Source organism: Juglans microcarpa x Juglans regia, chromosome 1S (assembly GCF_004785595.1).
Source record: "Juglans microcarpa x Juglans regia isolate MS1-56 chromosome 1S, Jm3101_v1.0, whole genome shotgun sequence".
Classification (NCBI taxonomy): domain Eukaryota; kingdom Viridiplantae; phylum Streptophyta; class Magnoliopsida; order Fagales; family Juglandaceae; genus Juglans; species Juglans microcarpa x Juglans regia.
This window is the reverse complement of record NC_054595.1, coordinates 26,932,725-26,957,231: the sequence shown is the minus strand read 5'-3', so window position 1 is coordinate 26,957,231 and position 24,507 is coordinate 26,932,725. Positions and strand designations below refer to the sequence as shown.

At 36.9% G+C, this 24,507-nt stretch overlaps 1 protein-coding gene across 4 annotated transcripts; it reads right to left on the bottom strand.

The window, feature by feature from the left end:
- Positions 1-2,733: 2,733 nt before the first annotated feature.
- Positions 2,734-14,142, bottom strand: LOC121246511 (DCN1-like protein 4). 4 transcript variants are annotated; one of them, XM_041144688.1, is made up of 10 exons: positions 13,895-14,142; positions 11,562-11,646; positions 10,760-10,834; positions 10,635-10,671; positions 10,151-10,234; positions 9,898-9,958; positions 9,682-9,788; positions 4,060-4,125; positions 2,994-3,129; positions 2,734-2,924 (listed from the first exon to the last, which is right to left on the bottom strand). In XM_041144688.1, the coding sequence occupies exons 1-9, from the start codon at positions 13,977-13,979 to the stop codon at positions 3,034-3,036; spliced, it is 696 nt and encodes a 231-aa protein (XP_041000622.1). In that variant the 5' UTR covers positions 13,980-14,142; the 3' UTR covers positions 2,734-2,924; positions 2,994-3,033. The 4 variants fall into 4 exon arrangements, with proteins under 4 accessions (XP_041000622.1, XP_041000618.1, XP_041000621.1 ...); XM_041144684.1 differs by having other exon boundaries at positions 2,734-2,905; XM_041144687.1 differs by having other exon boundaries at positions 2,998-3,129.
- Positions 14,143-24,507: the final 10,365 nt, after the last annotated feature.

The window sequence follows — 24,507 nt, the reverse complement described above, 5'->3', positions numbered from 1 at the left end:
TAATTCTTCAACAACTTTAAATTAATGTTTTTTTACAAGTGGGGAAGAATTAAGGACATTCAAATTAAGAGTGCTACCCGACACTTCCATAAGGTGGGCGGTGGCCCTGCCTCTGCATGGGCAGGAGGAGTTGGGCTCCCAGGTCCCGACTCCGCCCCCAAGGCCAGGTGCCCCCCTATTCAGATGTGAGAGGCAAATTGGCCCCAAGGTCATCCGCTCACTGCCTACAATGATGTCATCTTGCCTTGAAAGAGAGCTTTCATATAGAGATACTTAGGACAATAACTAGAGATAGAGAGAGACAACAAAGACGTAACAGAAGATATGAGGAAAAGAGATAGGGAGAGAGATCATGAGAGGGCTAGGGGAGGCCAGTTTTAATAATAGAATATGTGATAAAACGACGTCATTTTATTAAAAAATATTTTTCTTTTATAATATATATAAAGATTGGACGAATGTGAAAATTTTAGGCCTGTTTGGACGCCCTCCCAAAATCGTGTGGGGCTCCACCCGCACACCGACCTTGGGCAGTGGGTGCCCTTGGCCAGCCCAAACAAGCCGAATGTAGTAGCCCACCACCCACACCTAATTCAAATACAAGATAAATAGATACATAATAATAATAATAATATAAAGTATCCCCTCCTGTTAAACCAACGGTGTAAGTCCTACTTAAAACTCAAGCATTGGGTAGTCAATCGAGTTATTGTTTCTTCCAGCTTGGCTTAAATTTGACACCCTCTTTAACATATTTATAGCTTATTAGGAAATAAGAAAAAAAAGTCTATATAAAGAATCAATGATCTACCTCACCTAAGTAGTAAATTATCTACTATAGCATAACCATAGAACATTGATCGAGAGGTCCAAAAAAAATCATTCTCTCTCGTTCTTGTCCATTCGAGGAGCCGATCTTCAAGGCGACAGAAGAAATTTGTCCATTCGAGTGGCGCGTAAACCTCACGTGCAATCTATGTCGTGCATGAGTTTCACGCGCTGCCATGCCTACAGAAACTTCTTGCCGCCACACGCGGCACCATCAGGATTAGCGACGTCAAATCTTCCTGTTTTGTCCTTTCAACCCTCTCTAGATGTGGCTCGTGTACTGCACGTGCCGCCATAGCCAGTGGTGGCTCCTCACCGGCAATTCGTTTCAATTTTTTGTTGCTACACCATGTTCCCGCTTTTCCTAACTAAAGATCGAGTGAAAGTGGAAGTGACAGTTCCTTTCAGTCAGTCCAGACCAACACATTGCAACACACCTATTTGTACTGTGACTTCTAACTACAGTTTAATAATCTATTTATCAGATTATTTAAAATCATCACCAAGCGATCTCCTTTTATGAAAATTAGGTGTGAGTTAATTTTTTTATTCCGATCACTCTCTTTATTTTTATCTACTTTTATATTATAATATATGTTAATTTTAAAAAGATTATAGAGGATTCTCACTTAACCAAACTTATATTTTATATCCGTTAATTTATTTATAAATATTTGTAAAAACAAAAAAAAAAAAAAAAGTAGTAAATGATTAATTGCAAGGAATATTAAGGTTCCTGCACCTCCATCACAAGTGGAGTCATCTCCTACGTCTTTTCACTCTTCAATCATGTCAGATAATGTCTCTTGTTATCCCCCTTTTTTTTATTTTTTTTATTTTCACACCCTTTTAGGGCACACAATCCGTGCTCTGAAACTCCCGTAATCGGCATCCTTCCTTAGCACCAATCAGGGTAAATTAACATGGAAGTTCTCAATATGAGTTTTTTCTTTTTATAATGAAAAATATATCCTAATTCTCAGAATCCATGTGATCGAGTGATCTCAATTCTCAACTCATATTTCAAATTAATAGATGAGCCTTATTATTTTTTTAATTTTTTATAAAAAATTTAAATTTATCTCAATTTATTTCGCACATTTCAACCTATTTACATTCAAATATATCTCAATAGAATTCACAAAACATTATTTTTGACAAATCAATTCAAATCACCTAAAATTATCGCTATATCCAAACACCTTAGTATTTATATTTTGGGGTCATTACAAAGACATGGGGAACATGGCACCTAGCAATAACATCATCGATTAAGACGCAGAATAAAGCGTAGTAATGGCTAGAAATCACCAACTGCATCTGTCCATGGAGAAGCAGCCATATACAGCCATCTTTCAATCAAAGCAAATTATTGAGAGCCACAAGCCAAGGCAGATGGGAAGGAGAAAATAAGCCATCACAATGAAAGAACTTTTACTAAAAATTGCACAACACAATTGATCAAAGGTATCGAGCCGCATCAAAAAACTAACATTCTTTAAGAGGAGAAGACCCAATTTGTTTATTAGGGTTGTCCATATTGAAGATAAAACATTAAGATGGAATTCTAACCAGAGAAGTATTACAGACACATAGAGATTACGTAAAAATTAATTCACAAACTAATGATCTGTTAAATCCACTTTATCATAAAAGTAATTTTACAATCTGACGTACCACATCAAGCCACATCATTTTATGAGCTTACTTTTGTGTAATCTTTTCATAGCTAAAGTATTTCTCTTCCAAAAAAATGCCTTGCCAAGTCTATAATTCACATCCATAATTTGACGGCAACAACATAAAAGAGCATATTATAGCAGGCTTAAAATATTAGTAACTTACAGCAGATAAGGATAGTATGAGCATCCATGTATAAAATGACGGTAGGAGCCGCAACAACAGTGAACAAAAAATATATCAAGACTTTCTTAAGCATTATCTGTAACACAAACAAGTAGCTTCCAAAGGTGGGGGGAGCTAGGCCATGAATTTTATGTTTAAAAGTAAATGGAGAAAAAAAAAAAAGAAAAGAGAGGAAATCCTCAGGCCTTTGACGTGTGTAGTCCGAGGGGTCCTGCAAACATAACAGTGAACTTGACAAAAAGTGAGATGCATAAAAAATGTGATGAAAAAGACATTGGGGAAGGGGATTTCAGGCTTACCTACTTCAACAACAATTTTGGTTTACAGCAGGGATATTAATTAGCTCTGCTTTGCTTCCAACCATTCAACAAAATTGTCCAGAATCAAGGGCCAAGCAAGGTTAGGATCATAATTACTAAGGTCCGGAAAGCTTATCTGCAAAAAAATAGTGTCAATGTCAGGTCAGATTTTAAAATGATAAGCCATGAATCAACACACACCCCTCTCGTCTTTTGAAATCCACCAGCTAAAGAAAATTGTTTCTATATTGGATTTGAAAAGGAGTTGCTCAATAACACAATATCAAATGCAATGTCATTGGTAGCTTAAGACGTCTAGGGAGAAAACTTTTAATTCACCTACAAAATGAATCATTTTCCACTCCATTACCCATTTACTTTTCTGTCTTATTATTAAATTTAAAAATTGCTATTCATCTTTAGTCGTCAATTTTGTTTGTAGCACCAAACCGTCATGTGGTTTGGTATGATTCGTTTTGGAGTTTAGTCCTAATGCTGAGAAAACTTGCAGGAAATCTGTGCATATAGAAATCAGAGGTTCTCTGACCAAAACAGAGACAGTTGAAATTATGCATCTTCCACCAATGCAATTCATTAAAAAGGAAATGCCATGGACTTGGCCTCGAGTTGGATCATAAAAAATATGTAAAGTGAGTCTTACAAATGCTTTGAAATTGGAAACGTGGAGCTCTATTTACAAATTTATAACGGTAATGCTTGACTACCCAACTGCTATAGATCTCTCAAACACGAGGTTGTGGTGAATTTATTTAGAATTCATTCAGTGTAAGTTGCAAGTAAAAACTTCACCCCAGACAACTCAGTGACCTTTGCACCAGAGATAATTCATTATATATCAAATTTAGAGTTTTTACTTCTTCATGAAACAGACAGGTATTTACCCACCCATGGGTAGCCCAAGTGGTAAGGGTGAGTTTGTGTGCATGAGCCCCATGTCACAGGTAATAAATTGTCCGTGTGAGTACACATGCGTACATATACAGTATAGGTAAAAAAGAAATAAATAGGGAGAAACACGAGCTCTATAACCAAATTTAAAGAGTACCTCATTGCAAAAGCGGTAGAAGCCCATCCATTGGTCCATGTTTATGACCTTGTAATCATTCTGAGTCTGTGTTTGGAACACAAACATACAAGAACCAGTTATTCAGTTATTTTGTTTGTGTAGTCGAACATAGAGAGAGAATACTACTTGTTATTCATTGGTGTTCAACAGCATATACATACTACATACAAATGATAATTATACCCTCATAAGTTACACTAATTACAACCATGTCCTCTAACACTCCCCCTCAAGTTGGGGCATACATATAAACCTAGTTTAGAACAAATAAGTTTTAACCGACTATAATACAGTGGTTTGGTAAACCTATATGCAAATTGATCAGCAGACTTCACAAATGGTGTAGAAATGTCACCACTTAGTATCTTATCCTAAATGAAGTGACAATCAATCTCAATGTGTTTAGTTCTCTCATAGAATACAAGATTAGACGCAATATGCACTGCAATTTGATTATCACAAAATAACTGAAGAGGGACAGGAGCTGGAAACCCACTCTCTTCAAGAAAGTGTTGCAACCATATCAGCTCACTAATAGTGTGAGCCATTGCTCTGTATTCAACTTTTGCACTAGACTGAGCTACTATTGTTTGCTTCTTACTCATCCATGTAACCAAGTTACCTCCCATAAAGGTACAATATCCAGTAGTCGATCTTCTATCTGAATGAGATCCTGCCCAATCAGCATCTGAAAAAACTTCAATTCTAAGATGTTCATTTGATCTATACAACAATCTAAGGCCAGGAGCTCGCTTAAGATAACGAAGAATATGGATTATAGCACCCCAATGTGAGACTCTGGGCATTTGTAGAAATTGGCTCACTGCATAAGAGATATTAGGTCTAGTGATAGTAAAATAATTCAATTTTCCAACAAGTCTTTGATACCAATCTGGATCTCCAAACAACTCCCCTTCCTCTTTCAAGAGTTTACGATTTGGGCCCATAGGAGTGTCAATAGGTCGTGCACCTAACATGCCAGTTTCTTCCAGAAGGTCAAATACATATTTTCTCTGAAATAGGTTAATATCTTTTTTACATCTACCGACTTCAATTCCAAGAAAGTATATAAGTTTGCCCACATATTTTGTCTGAAACTGATCATGTAAAAATTGTTTCAACCTAGCAATTCCAACTGAGTCACTCCCAGTAATTACAATGCCATCCACATATACAACCAACAAGATATGACCTGTATCACTATGTAGGTGAAATATCGAGTGGTCTGTTTGGCATCTATGAAGACCAAATGCCAATACAGCATCAGAGAACCTCCCAAGCCATGCTCGAGAAGATTGTTTCAAACCGTATAATGCATTTTTTAACTTGCACATAGTACCTCGACACTCCCCTAAGCAACAAACCCAGGTGATTGCTCCATATACACTTCCTTATTTAAGTCGCCATGTAGGAATGCGTTTTCAATATCCAACTAAAATAAGGGCCAATCCAAATTAGCAGCAAGAGAGATCAATACTCGAATAGAAGAAATTTTGGCAACCGGGGAGAAAGTCTCGTCGTAATCAATACCATAAGTTTGAGTGTAACCCTTAGCAACCAAGCGAGCTTTCAGACGTTCCACAGAACCATCGGAATGGAATTTGATTGTATATACCCATCTACAACCAACAAGTTGTTTACCAAGTGGTAGAGGAACAAAATCCCATGTCTCATTATGGTGAAGAGCATCTATTTCATTTTTCATAGTTGTTCTCCATCCCAGATTAGATAAAGCATCCATAACTGTCTTAAGAACAAAAAGTTTTGAAAGTTGAGAAGTAAAACATGAAAATGATAGAGCTAAGGCATAACAAGAGACATATTGGCTAATCTGATGTTGAGTAACACAGGAACGAGTACCTTTTTGGAGAGTAATAGGTGGAGACTCTGAAGCACTAGGTAACTCAGGATCTGAAGATGGAGAAAAGGTTGGTGGAGGCATGGGAGTCGAGGGCCGCAAGAGACCCGAGTACACCTGTAAAAGAACAAGAGAAGGCACTGAGGAGGGTTGGGTAAAAGTGGGTGAGTGTGCAGAAGAAAGGGTAAGAGTAGATAATGGTAGAGGATCACACTGAACAACCGAAGATGTGTCCGAGAAATAGTGTATGGACTCAAAGAAGGTTACATCAACAGTCGTGAAGTAACGTCTAAGAACAAGACTATAGCAATGATATCCTTTTTGAGTCTGGGAATAACCAACAAAGAAACACTTGGTAGCACGTGGATCAAGCTTATCAAAGTCTGGGCCAAGGTTATAAACATAGCAAACACACTCAAAGATTTTTGAAGGGAGAGAAAAAGATGGAGAGGGAGGGAACAAGATGGAGTAGGGAGATGAACCATCGATGACTGATGACGGCATACGATTAATAAGGTGACATGCAGTAAGAACACCATCACTCCAAAAACATTTAGAAACATGCATATGCAGTAAAAGTGCTTGGGTTACATCTAACAAATGGCGATTTTTGCATTCACCCACTCCATTTTATTGGGGTGTATAAGAGCATGAAGTTTGATGAACAATTCTTTTATTACTTAAGTAGCAAAGGCACTAGATTGACATTCTTTAGCATTGTCAAAATGCAAAACTTGAACTTTTTGTCTAAATTGAGCTTTAATTTCTTCCCGAAAGACTTTGAATACAGAAAAAAGTTCAGATCGTGCCTTCATCAGAAACAACCATGTCATACGAGAATAATTATCAACAAATGTAACAAAATACTGAAATTTGTTTGATACAATGTTGATTGGTCCCCATATATCAGAGTGAACCAATTCAAAATGACTAGATGCTCGATCATCAACTCAAGGTACAAAAGACACGATGGTGTTTGCTAAGCTGACATGCATCACAAGGAAAGAAAGACACATTTTCAAGATTCCTAGTTTGACGTTTCAAAAGAGAAAGAGATGGGTGTCTAAGGTGACAATGCCATTCAAAAGTAGATGATGATGAGGATGTGAGGGCTCGAGTGGGTGACTGTTTGACATCAAGGTAATACAGACCACCAGCTTCATGCCTCGTACCAATCTTCTTTCCCGTCTTGAGATCCTGAAATATACATATAAAGGGATAAAAGATCACTGAACATTGAAGAATTTGAGTAATTTTACTAATGGACAACAAACTAAAGGGAAAACTAGGAGCGTATAGAACAGATGACAAGGATATAGAATCAGTGAGCTTAGTGGATCCAATGCCTGTAACTTTAGCAAGAGTAACACTCTTTGGAAATGTCATAGTATCTAACTTAGATAAGGAACAAGACAAACCTGCCAGATGTTCATTAGCTCCTGAATCGATGATCCCTGGATCTTGAGTAGATGAGACAAAACATGCAGACGTTGTACCTGAATGGGCAAGAGTAGCTAAGGAAGATGAAGTCGCCCGCGTGCGACCCAAAAAACTAATCATACTCATCCTTCAATATGCTAATCATCTCTGGAGTCAGGTTGGAGCTTGTTGACAGTGATGTAGCATCTTGGCAAATAGCCTAATTAGCAGGCCCAGATGGTCTACCATGTAGATCCCAACGATAGTCCACCGAGTGGTTAGTGTGACCACAATGGGTGCACTTACGAGATTCACAACCTTGAGTGTGATTACCTCTGGCATCACGTCCCCCATGTGCACCTCTACCACTCAGGCCTCCATGCCCACCAAAATTTAAGGGAAGTTGTGGACTTGCCAAAATTTGAGAACGCACCGACTCATACTTAGGTTTTAAGCTAACAAGAAACCGAACAACATTAAACTCTTCACGTTGTTGTAGCATACTTGAAACATCAGAAGTGATAGGTTGATACATTTTGAGTTCTTCACATATGCTCATCACTTGAGAATAATATTCTTCTAGGCCCAAAGCACCCTGTTCCAACCCAAGAATTGATGACACAACTCATAAAAAGGGGTTATGTTCCCAGCACCCGAATTCATCTGTTTAAGATGCCTCCATACCTCTTGAGCGGTATCAAAAATGTATTAAACTAGTGCAAATATTAGGTTCAATATTGATCAACATCAAGAACAAGATTTGAGCATCTTCTTGCTCCCACTGAGCAAATGTAGAACTAGTTGAATAAGACATTGGATCAACCAAATGGGTACGAAGAAGACCATTGCCTTTCAAAAACATTTCAACAGATTTTGACCACAAGATATAGTTTTTTACATTCAACTTCACCGAAATCATAGACATGTTAAAGTTTGGTGCAAGAGACAGTAACTCAAATTTAGTTGCCATGGAGAAAAGTATCACAACAATTCAACTTGGAGACAAAGAATCCACACAAAATATGAAATATGGATGAAAAACCGAGAAATACAATCTGGAAAAGTAGAAACCTAGCTTAAGAACCCAAATTTCGGGTCTGTATTAGGTGGAATCGTGGAATCAGCCTGTATGGGTCAAAACAAGCACGTATCGACTCAGAATCAGCCTGTATCGGGTCTAAACTGGGATGTATCGGGACTGAACCGGCTTGTATCGGATTATATCGGTCTGTATTAGGTATGTTTCGGGTATTGCTAGTATCGGCTTCAAAACTGACTTTAAACGGGAATAAGTTATCCTAAACGAGGATAAGCGAAGTTGGGTTTACCGTATTCTTGTTACCAAACGGGTGTTATTCCGGATACGAATAAGCTTTTACTCCAGGTTGGGGGGGATACGTAGTCGAGGATTGGATAGTTGAGACCTGCAAACAAACACCCCGCGACTTCGACGTCGTCGGCGATAAATAGACCTTCTGGCAACCGATGACGACAGGAAACTCATTGAAGTGCACAGGCAACGCTGGCGAGCTTGATTCTAGTGCCCAATACCGGAGACGACACCTGAAGTCACCGGAAATACCTTGAAAATAAAAAAGCTGTCGGCCGCCAATGACGAAGAGGAAAAACGAAAAATCACACTAACCACCACAGACAATGATGGTGATACCACACTAACCACCACTAGTTTCATTGCACAATCACCACCAACCAACTACTCAACTCTCTGATACCATGTAGTTGAACATAGAGAGAGAATACTACTTGTTATTCATTGATGTTCAAAAGCATAGATATACTATGTACAAATGACAATTATACCCTCGTAAGTTACACTAATTACAACCATATCCTCTAATAGTTTGCATATGAGAGAGAAAGAGGAGAAGGTTATGTATGATCAAGCATTACAAAATATTAGCATCACTTATAAAGAGGATGTTTGCTTTCTAGTCTAAGCCTATCAAACCAATCTGTTTGTAACCACATCATACTTCTTACAAGAGGTAAGATAGATCTCCGCAGTCTCAGCAGAAAAGCGAAACAAGTCAGCAAATCAATTCTGATTTTCATGGAATATGGCAGAGTTCATTGGTATAACAATGCCAAGCAGTGTATCATTAAGCTGGAAAACTAGAGTGAAGCTGGAACTATACATATCTAGCAGCTTACATTGAAGTGAAACCTTCCCTCACAACTATACAAGAGGGCTGCAGATCTATCAATCACGACAATCAATAAATAACATAACCGAACAACTATAACTGTGAAAAAATGACCAAAAAAAAGAAAAGAGGAAATACTTCAACTTAGGCATCACTCACCTTTAAATACTGAATAAACAAGTCGACCTGTGCGTGAAATTGGGAGCCTAAAACAAGATCCAATAATTCGCATATGCTCTCTATATCTATGCTCTTTTGTTTCTCCTCTGGCAGAATAAATAACAGGTGGTTGAAAGTAGAAGTAGGAAACTATTATGAAATAAAAATCTATATATATGTTTCAAGATTGAATGAAATGAAGCCAAAAAATTGTACCTGTTAAACAATATCGAAATGCATAGGAATAGAAATCCATAAAGGTCGATGGCCTCTTAACCTTCTCAGGGAATATTTGAAAAATGGAAAAATTAGTACACTTGCAACCTTTTTTTCGTTAACATCATCAGTAGCCTCATAGCATTTTATGCATGTTATAAACATATCTAATTGCTGGTAAGTTTGCAGTTTGCAGAAAGAAAACTTCTTTTTTTAGTTAGTATCTGAAAGAAAACTAGTTCAGATATTTTACCTCTTTCTCCAGCTCTGGGAGTGCCTTTTTTAATTTATTTATAGTGTCAGCCCTCAGTGCTTTAAGGCCTCTTCGCCACTCTTCCTGTAAAATAAGTAGCATCATCTCAATATATGAATGAACGTAATAAACACGCAACATGGTGTCTAGAGTATGAAAAACACGAAGAATTGAACAGGAGTAAGAAGAAGAATGCACTACATTTCTTCATGGTGATGTATTAGTTTGTGTTAGTGTTAGTATTAGTTTACTTGCGCATGCTTGAAATATATTGCTTGTCCACTAGGTGATGTTTTGAGCTTTTTATAAAAATTACTAGATGCTTTTCGATGATCTATGGTGATGTTGACAAGTATATAAAAATTTTCAAAGAGTATTGAAAACAATAATTTTCTATTATGTTCATGTAACAATGTAATAAAAAAAAGATAAAAAAAAAAAAAAAAGAACAGAAAGGGAAATGCTGTAAATAAAATATCCTTACCAGGATAAAATATCCCTGTTTTTCCGCTTTCATTTTCCTGAAACATGTAGCCATCAATTTTAATAAATGGGCTAGAGGATGAAATATAAGAACAGAAATATACAATAACTCTATAAAAAGTTTACCAGGCAAGCATCAAGATCCTCACATCAGTATGATCTACTTCCATATCCGAACAAAGAGTTTCAATTCCCTCTGGGCTGTTAAAAGAAAAAAATAGTACGTATATTAGGATTGTGCTTGCATTTCCAACATGAAAAAAAGCTTCCTATATAGAAAAGTTAAAAGACAGATTTTGACACCAAAGCTAGTCATCATAAAGGTTAGGTGAAATAAATCAAGTTTCTATTATAAATAGTAAGTAATTGGATAATTTTTTTTTTTATAAGTAATAAGTAATTGGATAAATATAATACATCCTCAAGATTACAACCAAAAATCTAAAAAAGCTATGGAATCAAAGAAAGAATCACATTATATAAAGCCCAAAAGGCAGCCAAGTAAAGCAATGAAGGAAGGCAAAAGCAGTTCAGCAAGTTCCTAGCGAGCTCCAAAGAAGAACTTCCCTCTATTCACACCATTCTCATGATGACCAAAATTACCTTTTGACATAGCAAACATATGCCTATCCATGCCTTTGAATGAACACATCAGCCTAAGTGAAGTCGAAATCTATGTAGAGGTTTAACAAGTTGTACATGACTAGCCAAAAGAATGTACAAATCAGCCTAGCATGCCTTCAAATTGAAATAAATAAAGCTAAGTAAATAATTACATATAAAATTAAGTGCCAACCAAAACTGGATTACAAGTGTCTGTAATACTTAAATTGTAAAATACAACTTTAAGTTTTACACAATTTAAAAGGCAAACAGTCAAATACTAAAGCTACAGATAAGAATCTGAATTTCGATAGAGTAGACTTACTCAATCATACCAGAAGACCTATTTGCATATGAATGAAATAGGTTATCAATTCGTTCCAACTCTTTTGAAGTTGCTTTACTTGAGGCTGAAAAGATGAGATTGATACTGTTATAAAAACTGGCAAACTGAGTATTAAAACAAAAATTGACTAATGAAATAGTTCGGACCACAAATACATAAGCGATGGAATGATAAATTTTTATTTCGATTTATTTCGATGTATTCATAACGGCTATCACGCAACTCAACTAAGCCATAATTGGGCTTTGTGGATCCTCCTCATCCATTAAATGGGACTTAGGATGGAGCATACACATCTAAATTTAATTGTCCTCCCGTATACAAGAAAGCTGTTCACACGTTTTCCAATCCATGCAATAATTTACCCAACTATTTCTCGCTGAAATATCTGCAAAATTCTCAGAAAATGAAAAATGAACGGCCTGTTACTAAACTTCAAGTTCTGCATCATTTCCAGATCATTCCACTAGCACCCTACAATCATATAACAAGAGAATAGACACTAATACTTTGTTTGGTCATATATAGAAAGTGGGGTAAGGACAAAAGTAATAATAATGATAATTTTTTAAGGTTTTCTTCCTTACACTTAACATACTCTCCAAATCTCATCTATTTTACAGAGGTAATTTCAGTTGGAACAGAGGAAATGTCAACCTACTTAACTCACAATTCCCTTTATTTTGGCGTCCATGAGGAACCATATCTAAAAAAGAAAAGAACTGCAATGTTTCTTTTTCTTCTCTTTGCTCAAATTTGCTTTTTTCCCTAATAAGCTCTGATTCCTTTTCGATAAAATGGTTAACCTCTAGCCAAAGAGAACGTTTGCATGATATTTGAGGTTAAAAAATCCAACTTTTATTGGGATATCAAGGTTTGGTCACCCTCTAGTTCTTTCTACATCAAATCCTTCTTTCGGATCTTGCCTTGTGCTAGAAGGCAAAAATGATTCCTAACAAACGAGCTTTAAAGTCTTCCAATTTCCTCTAAATTTATCATTTTTAGCATGTTATCTAGCGGCTTCACTTAAATTCTTAACAGTTAAGAAGATTCTCTGGTCATGGACTGTGCAAATTAGTTGGGCATTGTCACTTGAGCTTTCTTCGTATCAGTTCAAAAAAACTTTTCTTTGTTAAGAAGTGTTGGGTATAAAATGAACTAGGGTCTAGTCCATTAGAAGCCCATTGTCACCGGTTGACTGACATACAAAAATGAGAGAGTGATACAAAGCCAGTGAGATTCAGCTACTAAAGGGATAACTCCAGAAAAGGAAGAAAATCCCTATAAAATGATGGGACCTCACACAACCACAGAATACTCAATTCCCATGGAGAAGGATTTGGCAAAATAAAGCGCCTCCCAAAGTGGCATTTTTCGTTTGGACAACAGCATTGGATAAGATCTTGACGATGGATAATCTACGGAAATGTAGGGTGATCATAGTAGATTGGTGTTATACGTGTAGGAAAAGTGGTGAAACTGTGGATCATCTACTGTTGCATTGTGAGGTTGCTAGAACGTTATTGAATGAAGTGTTCAACATATTAGAGTTAGCTTGAGTTATGCCTACCACAGTGACAGAGCTCGTGGCCAATTGGACAAATCTCGAAATGACTGGACGTTTTGAAGACAAGGAGCGTTCATTAGAAGAACTTAGATTATTTTTTGTCAACACTCTTTTTCTTTGGGCCACAACTGTAGATTTTCGTGGCCTCAATTTTCATGAATTTCTTGTTTCCATTTCCTCACCCTAAATAGGTGTTACCTTTTGTATACCATCTTGTGTATTTGAACTATGTCTATTCATATCAATATAATCGTTTACTTATTAAAAAAAAAAATGATGGGACCTCTATAAACGTAAAGAGAACTTCTCTACACTCTCATGGGATTCTGTCTCCAGATTTTTACAAGAACGACATTTTCTTGAACCTTTTTCCAACTCTATTTTCTCTATTGTATTGAGGACAAAGTGAGACTATGGGAGATTGTAAAATCACCTAATAGAGTAGATTTTGCCATCAGACGACCCGTAATGTAGAATTTTATGTCAAACCACGTAAATCCATGTATCTCTTTATTCAATGCAAAAGTATGAGGCATTCAATTGTACCATATGCACACATGATAAATGAAAGAATTAAATTCAAAACACGAGCTCGTGAACAACAGAATTCATTTTCAAATCACAATTCACATATTTAACACCGAAGATTAACCTCAAATTCAGAGAAAAAAGAATTAAGAACGGAATTCAACGGAACAAATTGAACCAAAGGAAAGAGTTAAGGTAGAGGGAGAGGATCGAATACCGGAGCGGAAGATATCGGTGGGTAAAGAATTGGCCGACGACGTCGAATTTGGTTGACCCGTTTTCCTGGATGCAGAACGTCGCATCTTCAGGAATTCCAGCGAGACAGTATCGGAGAATCAAGACCAAACCTCGATGAGCGAAGAAGCTAATCGTCGCTCGGAAGCTCTGCTATGCGGAACGCCAAATCGAGAGAGAGAGAGAGAGAGAGAGAGAGAGGGGGGGAGGGGGTTTCTTGTTTGGGTTACTCGGTTTTCTGAGTGTATATATTTATAAAAATAAAATAAAATTGACGTGATATTGTGTCAGTGGGCTGCGTTCGAGGGCGGTCGGATTTTGTTTGATGGATTGATTGCCCGCCCATTCGATTGTTCGTTCAGGTTCAAGGTTTCCGTACACTGATCAAATTGATATTCACACATGTAAGATTTCCCATAACACACTTTATTTCGAGAGTCTGCTATCCTTCTCATGCGTTACATATTACATTTATTTTTATTTTATTTTATTATTTTTAAATTAATTAAATTTTTTAACTCATCATTCATACACATTTCATAAATTTAATAAGAAAAAAAATTAAAAATTAAAAAAATTATGTGTGATGTGTGAGAATAATGAGTATAACTTTTCTTAAGCCTCGTTTAGATACGCAGTTCAGATGAGATGAGATTAGATGTTTTGTTAAAAGTTAAATTGTTTATTATATTTTGTATAGGAGTTTGAAAAAATTATAATGATTATATGAGATGAGATGATTTGATTTTATAAATCCGTCCTTATTTTTATTCTTACGCGTGTGAACTTTTTAATAAGAGCCCTTTGCACACTCTCAATGGACAAAGATCTTTCGTTTATTTTTATATGAAAAATGATATTTGTAGTTGTAAAATGTACAAATATTGTGCAATTCTTTTATAATAAAGTGAATAAATACGAGACTCACGAGGAAAATTATTTTTTTTTTAATGATAGACCTTACTCATTTTCAAAACGATTGTGCAACACTTGCGCACTCTACCACTAAGGTTGATAGACAGTCGGTCCAGACCGACCGTTTCGATTTGGACCGAACTGGACTGAGATTGAGACCGGTCAATCTCTGTAACACCCTGTATTTTAGTGTATTTTTTATTGAATAATTATTTTAATAATTCAAAAATTTATTCTCTTGTTTTAAAATTATCGGATATTTTAAATGGTTTATTTTATGATCTTTAAATTGTGAAAATTAAATTGTTATGTTTTCGTAATATTTATTTATTGTTGTACATTTAAATTGTTCTTCTTTTTAAATTAATTGATTGTGAGATTTAATTATTTTATTTTGATTGTATCATTACGTTTAATTTATTTTAATGGATTTGCTATTTTAAAATCATTTTCGTTGGATCATTTTCTGTGACCCAAGATGTGAGGATTGGACCTCATTTCTTTCCCTTCATTTTTCTTTTTCCCTTTTTATTTTCTTTCCTTTCTTTTTTTTTCTTCTTTTTCTTTCCCCCAGCTTCCCCCCGCACGACACCCTTCTCTCCCTCTCTTCCCGTGCGTCCGTGTCTCCCTCACCCAACCCACCGTCGTCGCGCCGCCGTGCGTGACACCGCCCCTCCCATCAACTTCCCCACCGGCCGGCGACCACCTCCCTCCGTTTCCAGCTCCTCTATCGCTGTCAATAGCCCCCACGCACCACACCAAGCCGCGGCGCTCTCTTCACTCCAGCGCCGCCGTCACGCCACCACCTGCCACCATTTCTTCACCACTTCATCCTTGACCTCCTAGCAACCCAATGGACCCAACCCCAGCTCCGATCCGTCACCGGTGAAGCACATCCAACCCCATTTTCGATTTGGGTATTTTTGGCCTAAAACCACCATTTGCGCCGCCACCCACGGCAAACCACCACCACCATTGGCTTCACCGACCTCTCTAAGCCCTACCTATCAATTTCGGGTCTTAGTTTGTCCTCATTCAAAAGTGGGTATTTGAGACCCACGGCCACAGTGTATTTTACACTGTTTCGTTACTGAGCCACCACCTTTTGCACCACCGTGATCATTCGAAAATTATTATATAGCAATGTAAGTATTTTTCCAAAGAACTATCGTGATTTAAATATATTTTTGCACTAACTCATATTATTGTGATCTGGTTGGACATGCCGGACTGAGTCTGAGGAGTTCGGGGGTCGGATAGATTGTGGACGGAGTTGTGTGTTTGGTTGGTATTGTGAATTGTTGGTTGTTGTTTTGGTGTTGTTCATGTATATGGCATATTGCACGCATGATCATGTTTGTAAAGGAAACTGGATTTTCGTGTACATGCATTCATATTTATGTGTTTCATGAAAACTGGATTTTCATGTGTTAAAAGATTTTGGGTGCGTGTGTATCACGACCCCAAGCCGAGATGGGGTATTATCTCGGTAGAGCTCCTCTGGTCACTCGAGAGCGGAATATACTGAGTGACGTCTCCAGGGTTGTCACTGAGCGACAACGGGATCGGACAAGATGGTCTCGTGCCGACTCCGTGGCCCCTCTGCTGGCGGGGCTAGAGGATGCTTGGCCACGAACTCGCTGGGCGTGGAACTGAGCATCGCTACGAAGTCAGGACGTGCGGATAATCCCTAGGGGAGATCATGGTGCATTGGTTAATGGAATAATGAGATGTTTTCTGGGAAAATAGCGTGTGTTGATTAAAATGATTTTATGTGATTCATTTTATAGGAAAATGAGGTTTTATTGATTTGAGTCATTTTCTGAGAAAATGACGGAGTATTATTTTTGGGCCAAAATGAGATTTTGGCGTGTGTTAAAAATATCTATTTTTGGAAAAAATAGTATTTTTAGATCTAATGCATATTTCATCATATGCATGCATGTTGGTCGCATTAATGTATTTTTATCTCATAGTTGTTTGGTCTATACTTACCTATTGTACCATTTTGTGGTAACGCAGATGAGGCTGAGGGTGAGCCTGAAGATTCGGCTCCGCCCGAGGAGTAATATGGGATCACTCGTTTTGGTTTGAGAGTTGTAAAATATTTATTTTGGATGACTGTATAATTTTTAAACCTTTTTACTGATTGTTTAAATTGTATTAATCATTCTGATACTTAGTTGACTTAATTATCCGCTGCGTTGTTTATTGTACATTGTTGCATGTACACACACTTGGCACTATCGTTGGGATGTGTGACCCTCTTGTCACCATCATGGCGTCTCGATTCTCATGTCTCCTTACATAGGGGTCGGGGGCATCACAGGTGGTATCAGAGCAGTTCGGCTCTGGGTAAAACCACATGTCCCATAGGTGGAGTACCAGAAAGTTTTAAATTTGTGATTTGAAATTACTTGGTTTGAAGTATGTTATTTTAATGGTTTTAATTTATTTATGTTTTTATATTTTGTTGATTTTATTTATTTTGTTGTATACTACTTGTTTGTTTATTTTATATTATTTGTTTCATTTTATGGTAGGTTATTTTATTTATTTATTTATTTATTTTATTGTGCACTGCTTCATTTGTTTTATTCATTCTATCTTATGATATTTTATTGTTGGTTTTATTCATTTTGTTGTAGATTATTTATTTATGAAATTTTTTTTTTTTTTTTTTTGTTCGGAATTGAAAAGCCGGTTAAGAGTTGTGCTATGGCAGGAAGATTGTGCGATTGTGAATGTCATTATTAGACTTGAACACTTAGTGTAGTAGGCCTAAACTCTTGGCAACTGGTTTGTTTTAATATCGAGACTTGAAGGGAACGACATGATCTGGGTGAACTCTTTGGAGTAGGAACTCGAGTCGCAACTGAAAAGGGAAATAGTTTTAAATCGCTTAGGTTAATTGAGGTCGTAGCCTCCGTAGAAATTATGTAGTGAGTTTATGGAGTAGGAGGTTGTAAGTTCAACGAATTCTAATGTTAGATTTTTGAGAAGGTCACCTAAGGTTTGAGGCCTCATAGTTTTTAGGAAATAAGTTTATTGGATTTAAGGTGATAGGTTCAACAAGCATTTGAAGGATTACTTAGATTAGAAGTCTTCGATTTTGCCGACTTTGATAAGCAGTTTGATAACATTCGGGGTTTTAGAATTTACAAGTTTTAGAAGGTGAATGTTTTAGATTTAAGGTCATGGATCTTCAAGATTTTGGGAAATGATTTTTTATCTGGTTTAAGGTTTTAAAATTGCAGAGTTGAAGGGTTGAATTATAATAGGATTTGAGTTCTTAGTTTTGTAGACTTGGTACGCTACTCTATCAATTGATTAGTTGGTAACCATTAAATTGGGATTGATCAGAGTTGAGTTACTGATATGAGAATTTTTAGGAGAGAACTTCTTTGGAGATAGAAGGTAATGATCTAATTTGTGTATTTTTCGAGGATTGAAGATGTTGATCTAGTTCAGATAATGATTATTTTTAGCTCGAGGTTAGTGACAGGTTGAGGATTTAATCCATATCAATTTTAAGGAATAATAGATGGTGTGGACGTAGGAAATGATTCTTGTTGATTTCGAAGATATAGGCACAGATGATGGAAATGGTAGTGACAGATCACTTGCACGTTTGAAGGATTATTGGTTCTAGCTAAGTGTGCATGAGATCGATGCGTAGTAGTGGTGAGTGTGTATGCATTTCGGAGAATACAAGGGTTCTTGTCTCATTTTTGGCTTGGAAGAAGTGTCTTGGGTAGGTGTTGAAGATGAATAAATACAATAGTATTAAATTTAAGAGATTTTGGTTTAGAGTTTATGGTGAGTCAATCGGAGTGTGTAGTCGAAACGGATTGCTCAATGGAATGATGGTTAACAATAATTATTGTGATTATCTGTAGGAATTAATTGTGACTTGAGGTTACCTAAGAACTTAAATTTTGAGGTTATACTTTCTTTGGAGATTGAGAATCCAGTTGGTTGAATTAAGGACATTGTTATTTAACTTGAAGAGAGATTGATGGGTCGTCATGTTTGGTGTATGATAAGATCTTGGAAGTTGAAGCTTAGGCATTAGCGATGAATAATATGATCAAGTATGTGAGTTAATCAAGCATTATGATCCTTGGGTGATTTGCATTGGCTTTTGGTGGATTGATGATTTGAGCAATATGACTGGCCTTGAGATTTAATAGTGATGTGTTATTGAAGGAACTAATCGTACTAATACTAGCTTATAAGAGTAGAAGTAGGGGGCGAGTTATCAAATAGGTTTTGATAATATTTTGGTGAAGTCAATGATGGTTCGTAATGAGTTTAGTCACCGCTAGAGTAGATGTTATTCTGAATGTCAGTGTTGATCTTTTGGGTTTAGATTATTGGATAAAAGTTTATATGTGCTTTTTTTGGTTGGTCGGGTTGGAATCGAATCTTTTTAAAGTATGCTCCTTATTGTAGATGAGACGGATATATTTTGGGTTGAGGTTGCTTAGTTTCAATTTGGAATGCTGAGGTTGGTTTTCTGTCTATGATCATAGATGTATTTTATGGAATATTGATTTTGATCAAGGCAGCAGGAGTTAATTGAGGAATATGAGTGATAACTCCTAGTGTTGGGAAAAAGAGTATTTTTTACCAAAAGGTGGTAAGAGTTTTTTGGTTAGTAGGTATGGAGTCACCTTGTACTCGATGGTGCTAGTTTTTATGAGGACATAAATTTTATGCATGTGACGAATTATCAGAGTGTGCAGCAGAAGCGTGATATTTGTGGTTGTAGTTAGAAGTTCGGATTTTGTACTGATCTTGAGGAATTAGTGGTGACTTAAATTTTTAGATGATTCTTGTAGTTGAAGATTAATCTTTTGGTTGTGCAATTTGTTATTGATGGTTAACCTTGGAAGTGGCCATTAGGTTACCAAAGGTAGACTTCAATGGAGGTTTAGAAGTTGTAGCATAGAAGCTGATTGAGGTTAGCATGGATTATTGTATGGAGCTATTGATCATTAGAATTTTCTAGATATTGTATTAAGGTTCTTGTGGAAAATAAGATTTTGGTTAGCATAGTCATCTAGGAATACTAGTCGTGATGTGCCGTTGGAGGACTAATACGAGTATGTTGGATGTCGCCATATTTTCTTTGAGAAATGTGCCACGTGCCGTCAAGTTAAGGCTGAGCTTTAAGGACCTGCTAGTAGACTTCAACCTCTCCCTGTTCCTGAGTGGAAGTGGGATGATATTCTATGGATTTTGTTGTTGGTTTGCTGAGGACCGTAGTGGAAAAAACTTAGTTTGGGTGATAGTTGATCGGTTGACCAAGAGTGCACATTTCTTGCCTATCAATAATACTGACTATTTGGGTAAGATGACTCGATTGTATGTCAAAGGGATAGTGTGTTTGTACGGAGTACCCAAGAGTATCGTGTCGGATCGGGACCTGCGGTTCACGTCCTATTTTTGGAAGAGTTTGCAGGAAGCTTTAGGCACTAAGTTGAAATTTAGTACTGTATATCATCCTCAGACAGACGGTCAATCAGAGCGTACTATTCAGACTCTTGAGGTTATGTTGCGGTCTTGTGTCATAGAATTTCAAGGGAGTTGGGAGAATCATCTATCTCTATTTGAGTTTGATTATAATAATAGTTTTCATTCCTCCATTCAGATGGCCTTGTATGAAGTTTTGTATGGGAGGAAGTGTAGATCACCATTGTGTTGTGATGAAGTTAGCGAAAGTAAATTGATTGGGCCTGAGATAATTCAAGAAATGAAGGATCAAGTTCAATTTATAAGGACTAAAATGGCGGAAGCCCAAAGTCGCCAAAAGAGTTATACAGATACAAGGAGAAGAGACTTATCCTTTGAAATAGGTGATTGGGTTTACCTTAAAGTCTCTTCGATGAAGGGGTTAAGCGCTTTGGCAATAAGGGAAAGCTTAGTCCGAGTATGTTGGCTCTTTCCAGATTTCAGAGAAAGTTGGGCTAGTTGCTTATAGAGTTGCCCTGCCGGATTATTTTGGGGATGTCCATGATGTGTTCCATGTGTCGTCTTTGAAAAAGAGTTTTGAACAGCTAGAGCCGCGTTTTGTCGACTCTGAACGCATTGAACTTCAGCCTAATCTTACTTATGAAGTTGCCCCGACTCAGATTATGGATGGGAAAGAGCAAAGGTTAAGGTCTAAGACAATACCTTTGGTGAATGTGTCATGGGGCGATCCGTTGGCTAAGGATTTCTCTTGGGAGAGAGAAGCTGTCATGAGAGAGCAGTATCCATATTTATTTGATTGACTGGCGGTATGTTTCTTAAGTCTGCTCTTAGTTGAATCTTATTCATGTTTTAGCGTTAATGTTTGACCTTGCTAATTTCGAGGACGAGTTTTTTTTTTTAAGGGGGAGGATGTAACACTCCGTATTTTAATGTATTTTTATTGAATGATTATTTTAATAATTCAAAAATTTATTCTCTTGTTTTAAAATTATCGGATATTTTAAATGGTTTATTTTATGATCTTTAAATTGTGAAAATTAAATTCTTATGTTTTCTTAATATTTATTTATTGTTGTACATTTAAATTGTTCTTCTTTTTAAATTAATTGATTGTGAGATTTAATTATTTTATTTTTATTGTATCATTACGTTTAATTTATTTTAATGGATCTGTTGTTTTAAAATTATTTTCGTTGGATCATTTTCTGTGACCCAAAATGTGAAGATTAGACCTCATTTCTTTCCCTTCATTTTTCTTTTCTTTCCTTTTTTTTTTCTTCTTTTTCTTTCCCCCAGCTTCCCCCCCCCCCCCCGCGCGACACCCTTCTCTCCCTCTCTTCCCGTGCGTCCGTGTCTCCCTCACCCAACCCACCGCCGTGCGCGAACCGCCCCTCCCATCAGCTTCCCCACCGGTCGGCGACCACCTCCCTCGGTTTCCAGCTCCTCCATCGCTGCCGAGAGCCCCCACGCACCACACCAAGCCGCGGCGCTCTCTTCACTCCAGAGCCGCCGTCGCGCCACCATCGGCCGCCATTTCTTCACCACTTCATTCTTGACCTCCTAGCAACCCAATGGACCCAACCCCAGCTCCGATCCGTCACCGGTGAAGCACATCCAACCCCATTTTCGATTTGGGTATTTTTGGCCTAAAACCACCATTTGCGCCGCTACCCACGGCAAACCACCACCACCATTGGCTTCACCGACCTCTCTAAGCCCTACCATATCAATTTCAGGTCTTAGTTTGTCCCCATTCAAAAGTGGGTATTTGAGACCCACGGCCACAGTGTATTTTACACTGTTTCGTTGCTGAGCCACCACCTTTTGCACCACCATGATCGTTCGAAAATTATTATATAGCACTGTAAGTATTTTTCCAAAGAACTATCGTGATTTAAATATATTTTTACACTAACTCATATTATTGTGATTTGGTTGGACATGCCGGACTGAGTCCGAGGAGTTCGGGGGTCGGATGGATTATGGACAGAGTTGTGTATTTGGTTGGTATTATGAATTGTTGGTTGTTGTTTTGGTGTTATTTATGTACATGGCATATTGCAGGCATGATCATGTTTGTAAAGAAAACTGGGTTTTCGTGTACATGCATTCATGTTCATGTGTTTTATGAAAATTGAGTTTTCATGTATTAAATGATTTTGGGTGCATGTGTATCACGACCCCAAGTCGAGATGGGGTATTATTTCGGTGGAGCTCTTCTGGTCACTCGGGAGCTGAATATACTGAGTGACGTCCCCTGGGTTGTCACTGGGCGACAACGGGATCGGATGAGATGGTCTCGTGCCGACTCCGTGGCCCCTCTGCTGGCGGGGGCTAGAGGATGCTTGGCCACGAACGCGCTGGGCACGAAACTGGGCATCGCTCGTTGCGTAGTGGGTGCTTGGCCACAAACGTGCTGGGCGCAGAACTGAGCATCGCTACGAAGCCAGGACATGCGGATGATCCCTAGGGGAGATCATGATGCATTGGTTAATGGAATAATGGGTTGTTTTATGGAAAAATAGCGTGTGTTGATTAAAAGGATTTTATGTGATTCATTTTCTGGGAAAGTGAGGTTTTATTGATTTGGGTCATTTTCTGGGAAAATGACGGAGTATATTTTTGGGCCAAAATGGGATTTTGGGGTGTGTTGAAAATATCTATTTTCGGAAAAAATGGTATTTTTAGATCTAATGTATATTTCATCATATGCATGCATATTGGTCGCATTAATGTATTTTTATCTCGTAGTTGTTTGGTCTATACTTACATGTGATACCATTTTGTGGTAACACAGATTTCGATGCAGATGAGGCCGAGGGTGAGCCTGAGGATTCGGCTCCGCCCGAGGAGTGATCTGAGATTACTCGTTTTGGTTTGAGACTTGTAAAATATTTGTTTTGGATGACTGTATAATTTTTAAACATTTTTACTGATTATTTAAATTGTATTAATCATTCTAGTACTTAGTTGACTTAATTATCTGCTGCGTTGTTTATTGTACACTGTGGCACGTACACACACTTGGCACTATCGTTGGGATGTGTGACCCTGTTGTCACCATCCTGGCGTCTCGATTTCCATGTCTCCTTACATGGAGGTCTGGGGCGTCACAGTCTCAGTCCATATTTTAAAAGACCGAAAAGTTTCGGTTCGGTCTCGGTCTAGGATTTTTCCACCTCAGATCGAACCGAATGACAAATAAAAATAAAAATATATTATTTATATAATAATTATGCAATTTATTATGTAATTTTCATCTAACCTATGACCATTAACAATATAAAGTTTTAAATATATTATTAACACTTGTTAATATTCTATCAATTAATTAATATATAATCTTAATTAGCTAATTATATAGTAATTATATAAATTAATAATGTAATTTTTATCTAATTTATTATCATTGACTATATAAAATATTTTTTTATTGATATAGTTACATAATCTACACTAATAAGTCACTTAATTTTAATTTAGTATTTTAAATAATTTTTTTATTAATTGATTTACAAAATAATATATAATAAAATAATAAAAAATAAATTAGGCCTGACTGAATAGACCAATCGGACCGGACTGATAGCTACTGGTTCGGTCCGGTCCCTATGGGTGTTCAGTCTGGTCCGGTCTGAGAAAATAATAGACCGAAGATGTTCGGTTCATCTTCGGTCCAGATAGACCAATTTGCACCATTATCTACGAGTATATATAACATTACTTTTTTTATATATGGACCTATCCAATATGTACGGGTGTGGTTATAGTATAATTATATATTTTTAATATATATATATATTAGCAGCAAAATGTTTTAACATTAAATAAAATTAAAATATATTAGCGATCAAATTTAGGGAGCAAACTCATAGAACAAAATTAAAACTAGCATTTTCCTTTCTATATATCAAATATTTCAGCGGGTGACTATAATTATAAATGAGACTTCATATTATTTGAAAGTGATAAAGACTTTATTTTCTACAATGATTTTAGTAAGTTTAGTTCAATTGTATCATTAAGCCTGGTTTGGATGTTGAAAGTCTCGCATCTCATCTTATCTCATATGAATATCTAAATATTATAAATATAAAAAAATTTCAATTTCAAATATTCAACTTTTTTCATCTAATCATTACCTAATCATTATAATTTTCTCATACTTCAACACAAAACACAAAAAATAATTCAACTTTTTTA

Excerpts from the sequence above, each read along its gene's own strand:
- LOC121246511 (XM_041144688.1), bottom strand. The coding sequence starts at position 13,979 with ATGCGACGTTCTGCATCCAGGAAAACGGGTCAACCAAATTCGACGTCG. Across the intron at positions 10,835-11,561 it reads AGGTCTTCTGGTATGATTGA|CCCAGAGGGAATTGAAACTC; the intron begins GTAAGTCTACTC and ends TTCTTTTAACAG. Across the intron at positions 10,235-10,634 it reads AACAGGGATATTTTATCCTG|GAAGAGTGGCGAAGAGGCCT; the intron begins GTAAGGATATTT and ends CTTATTTTACAG.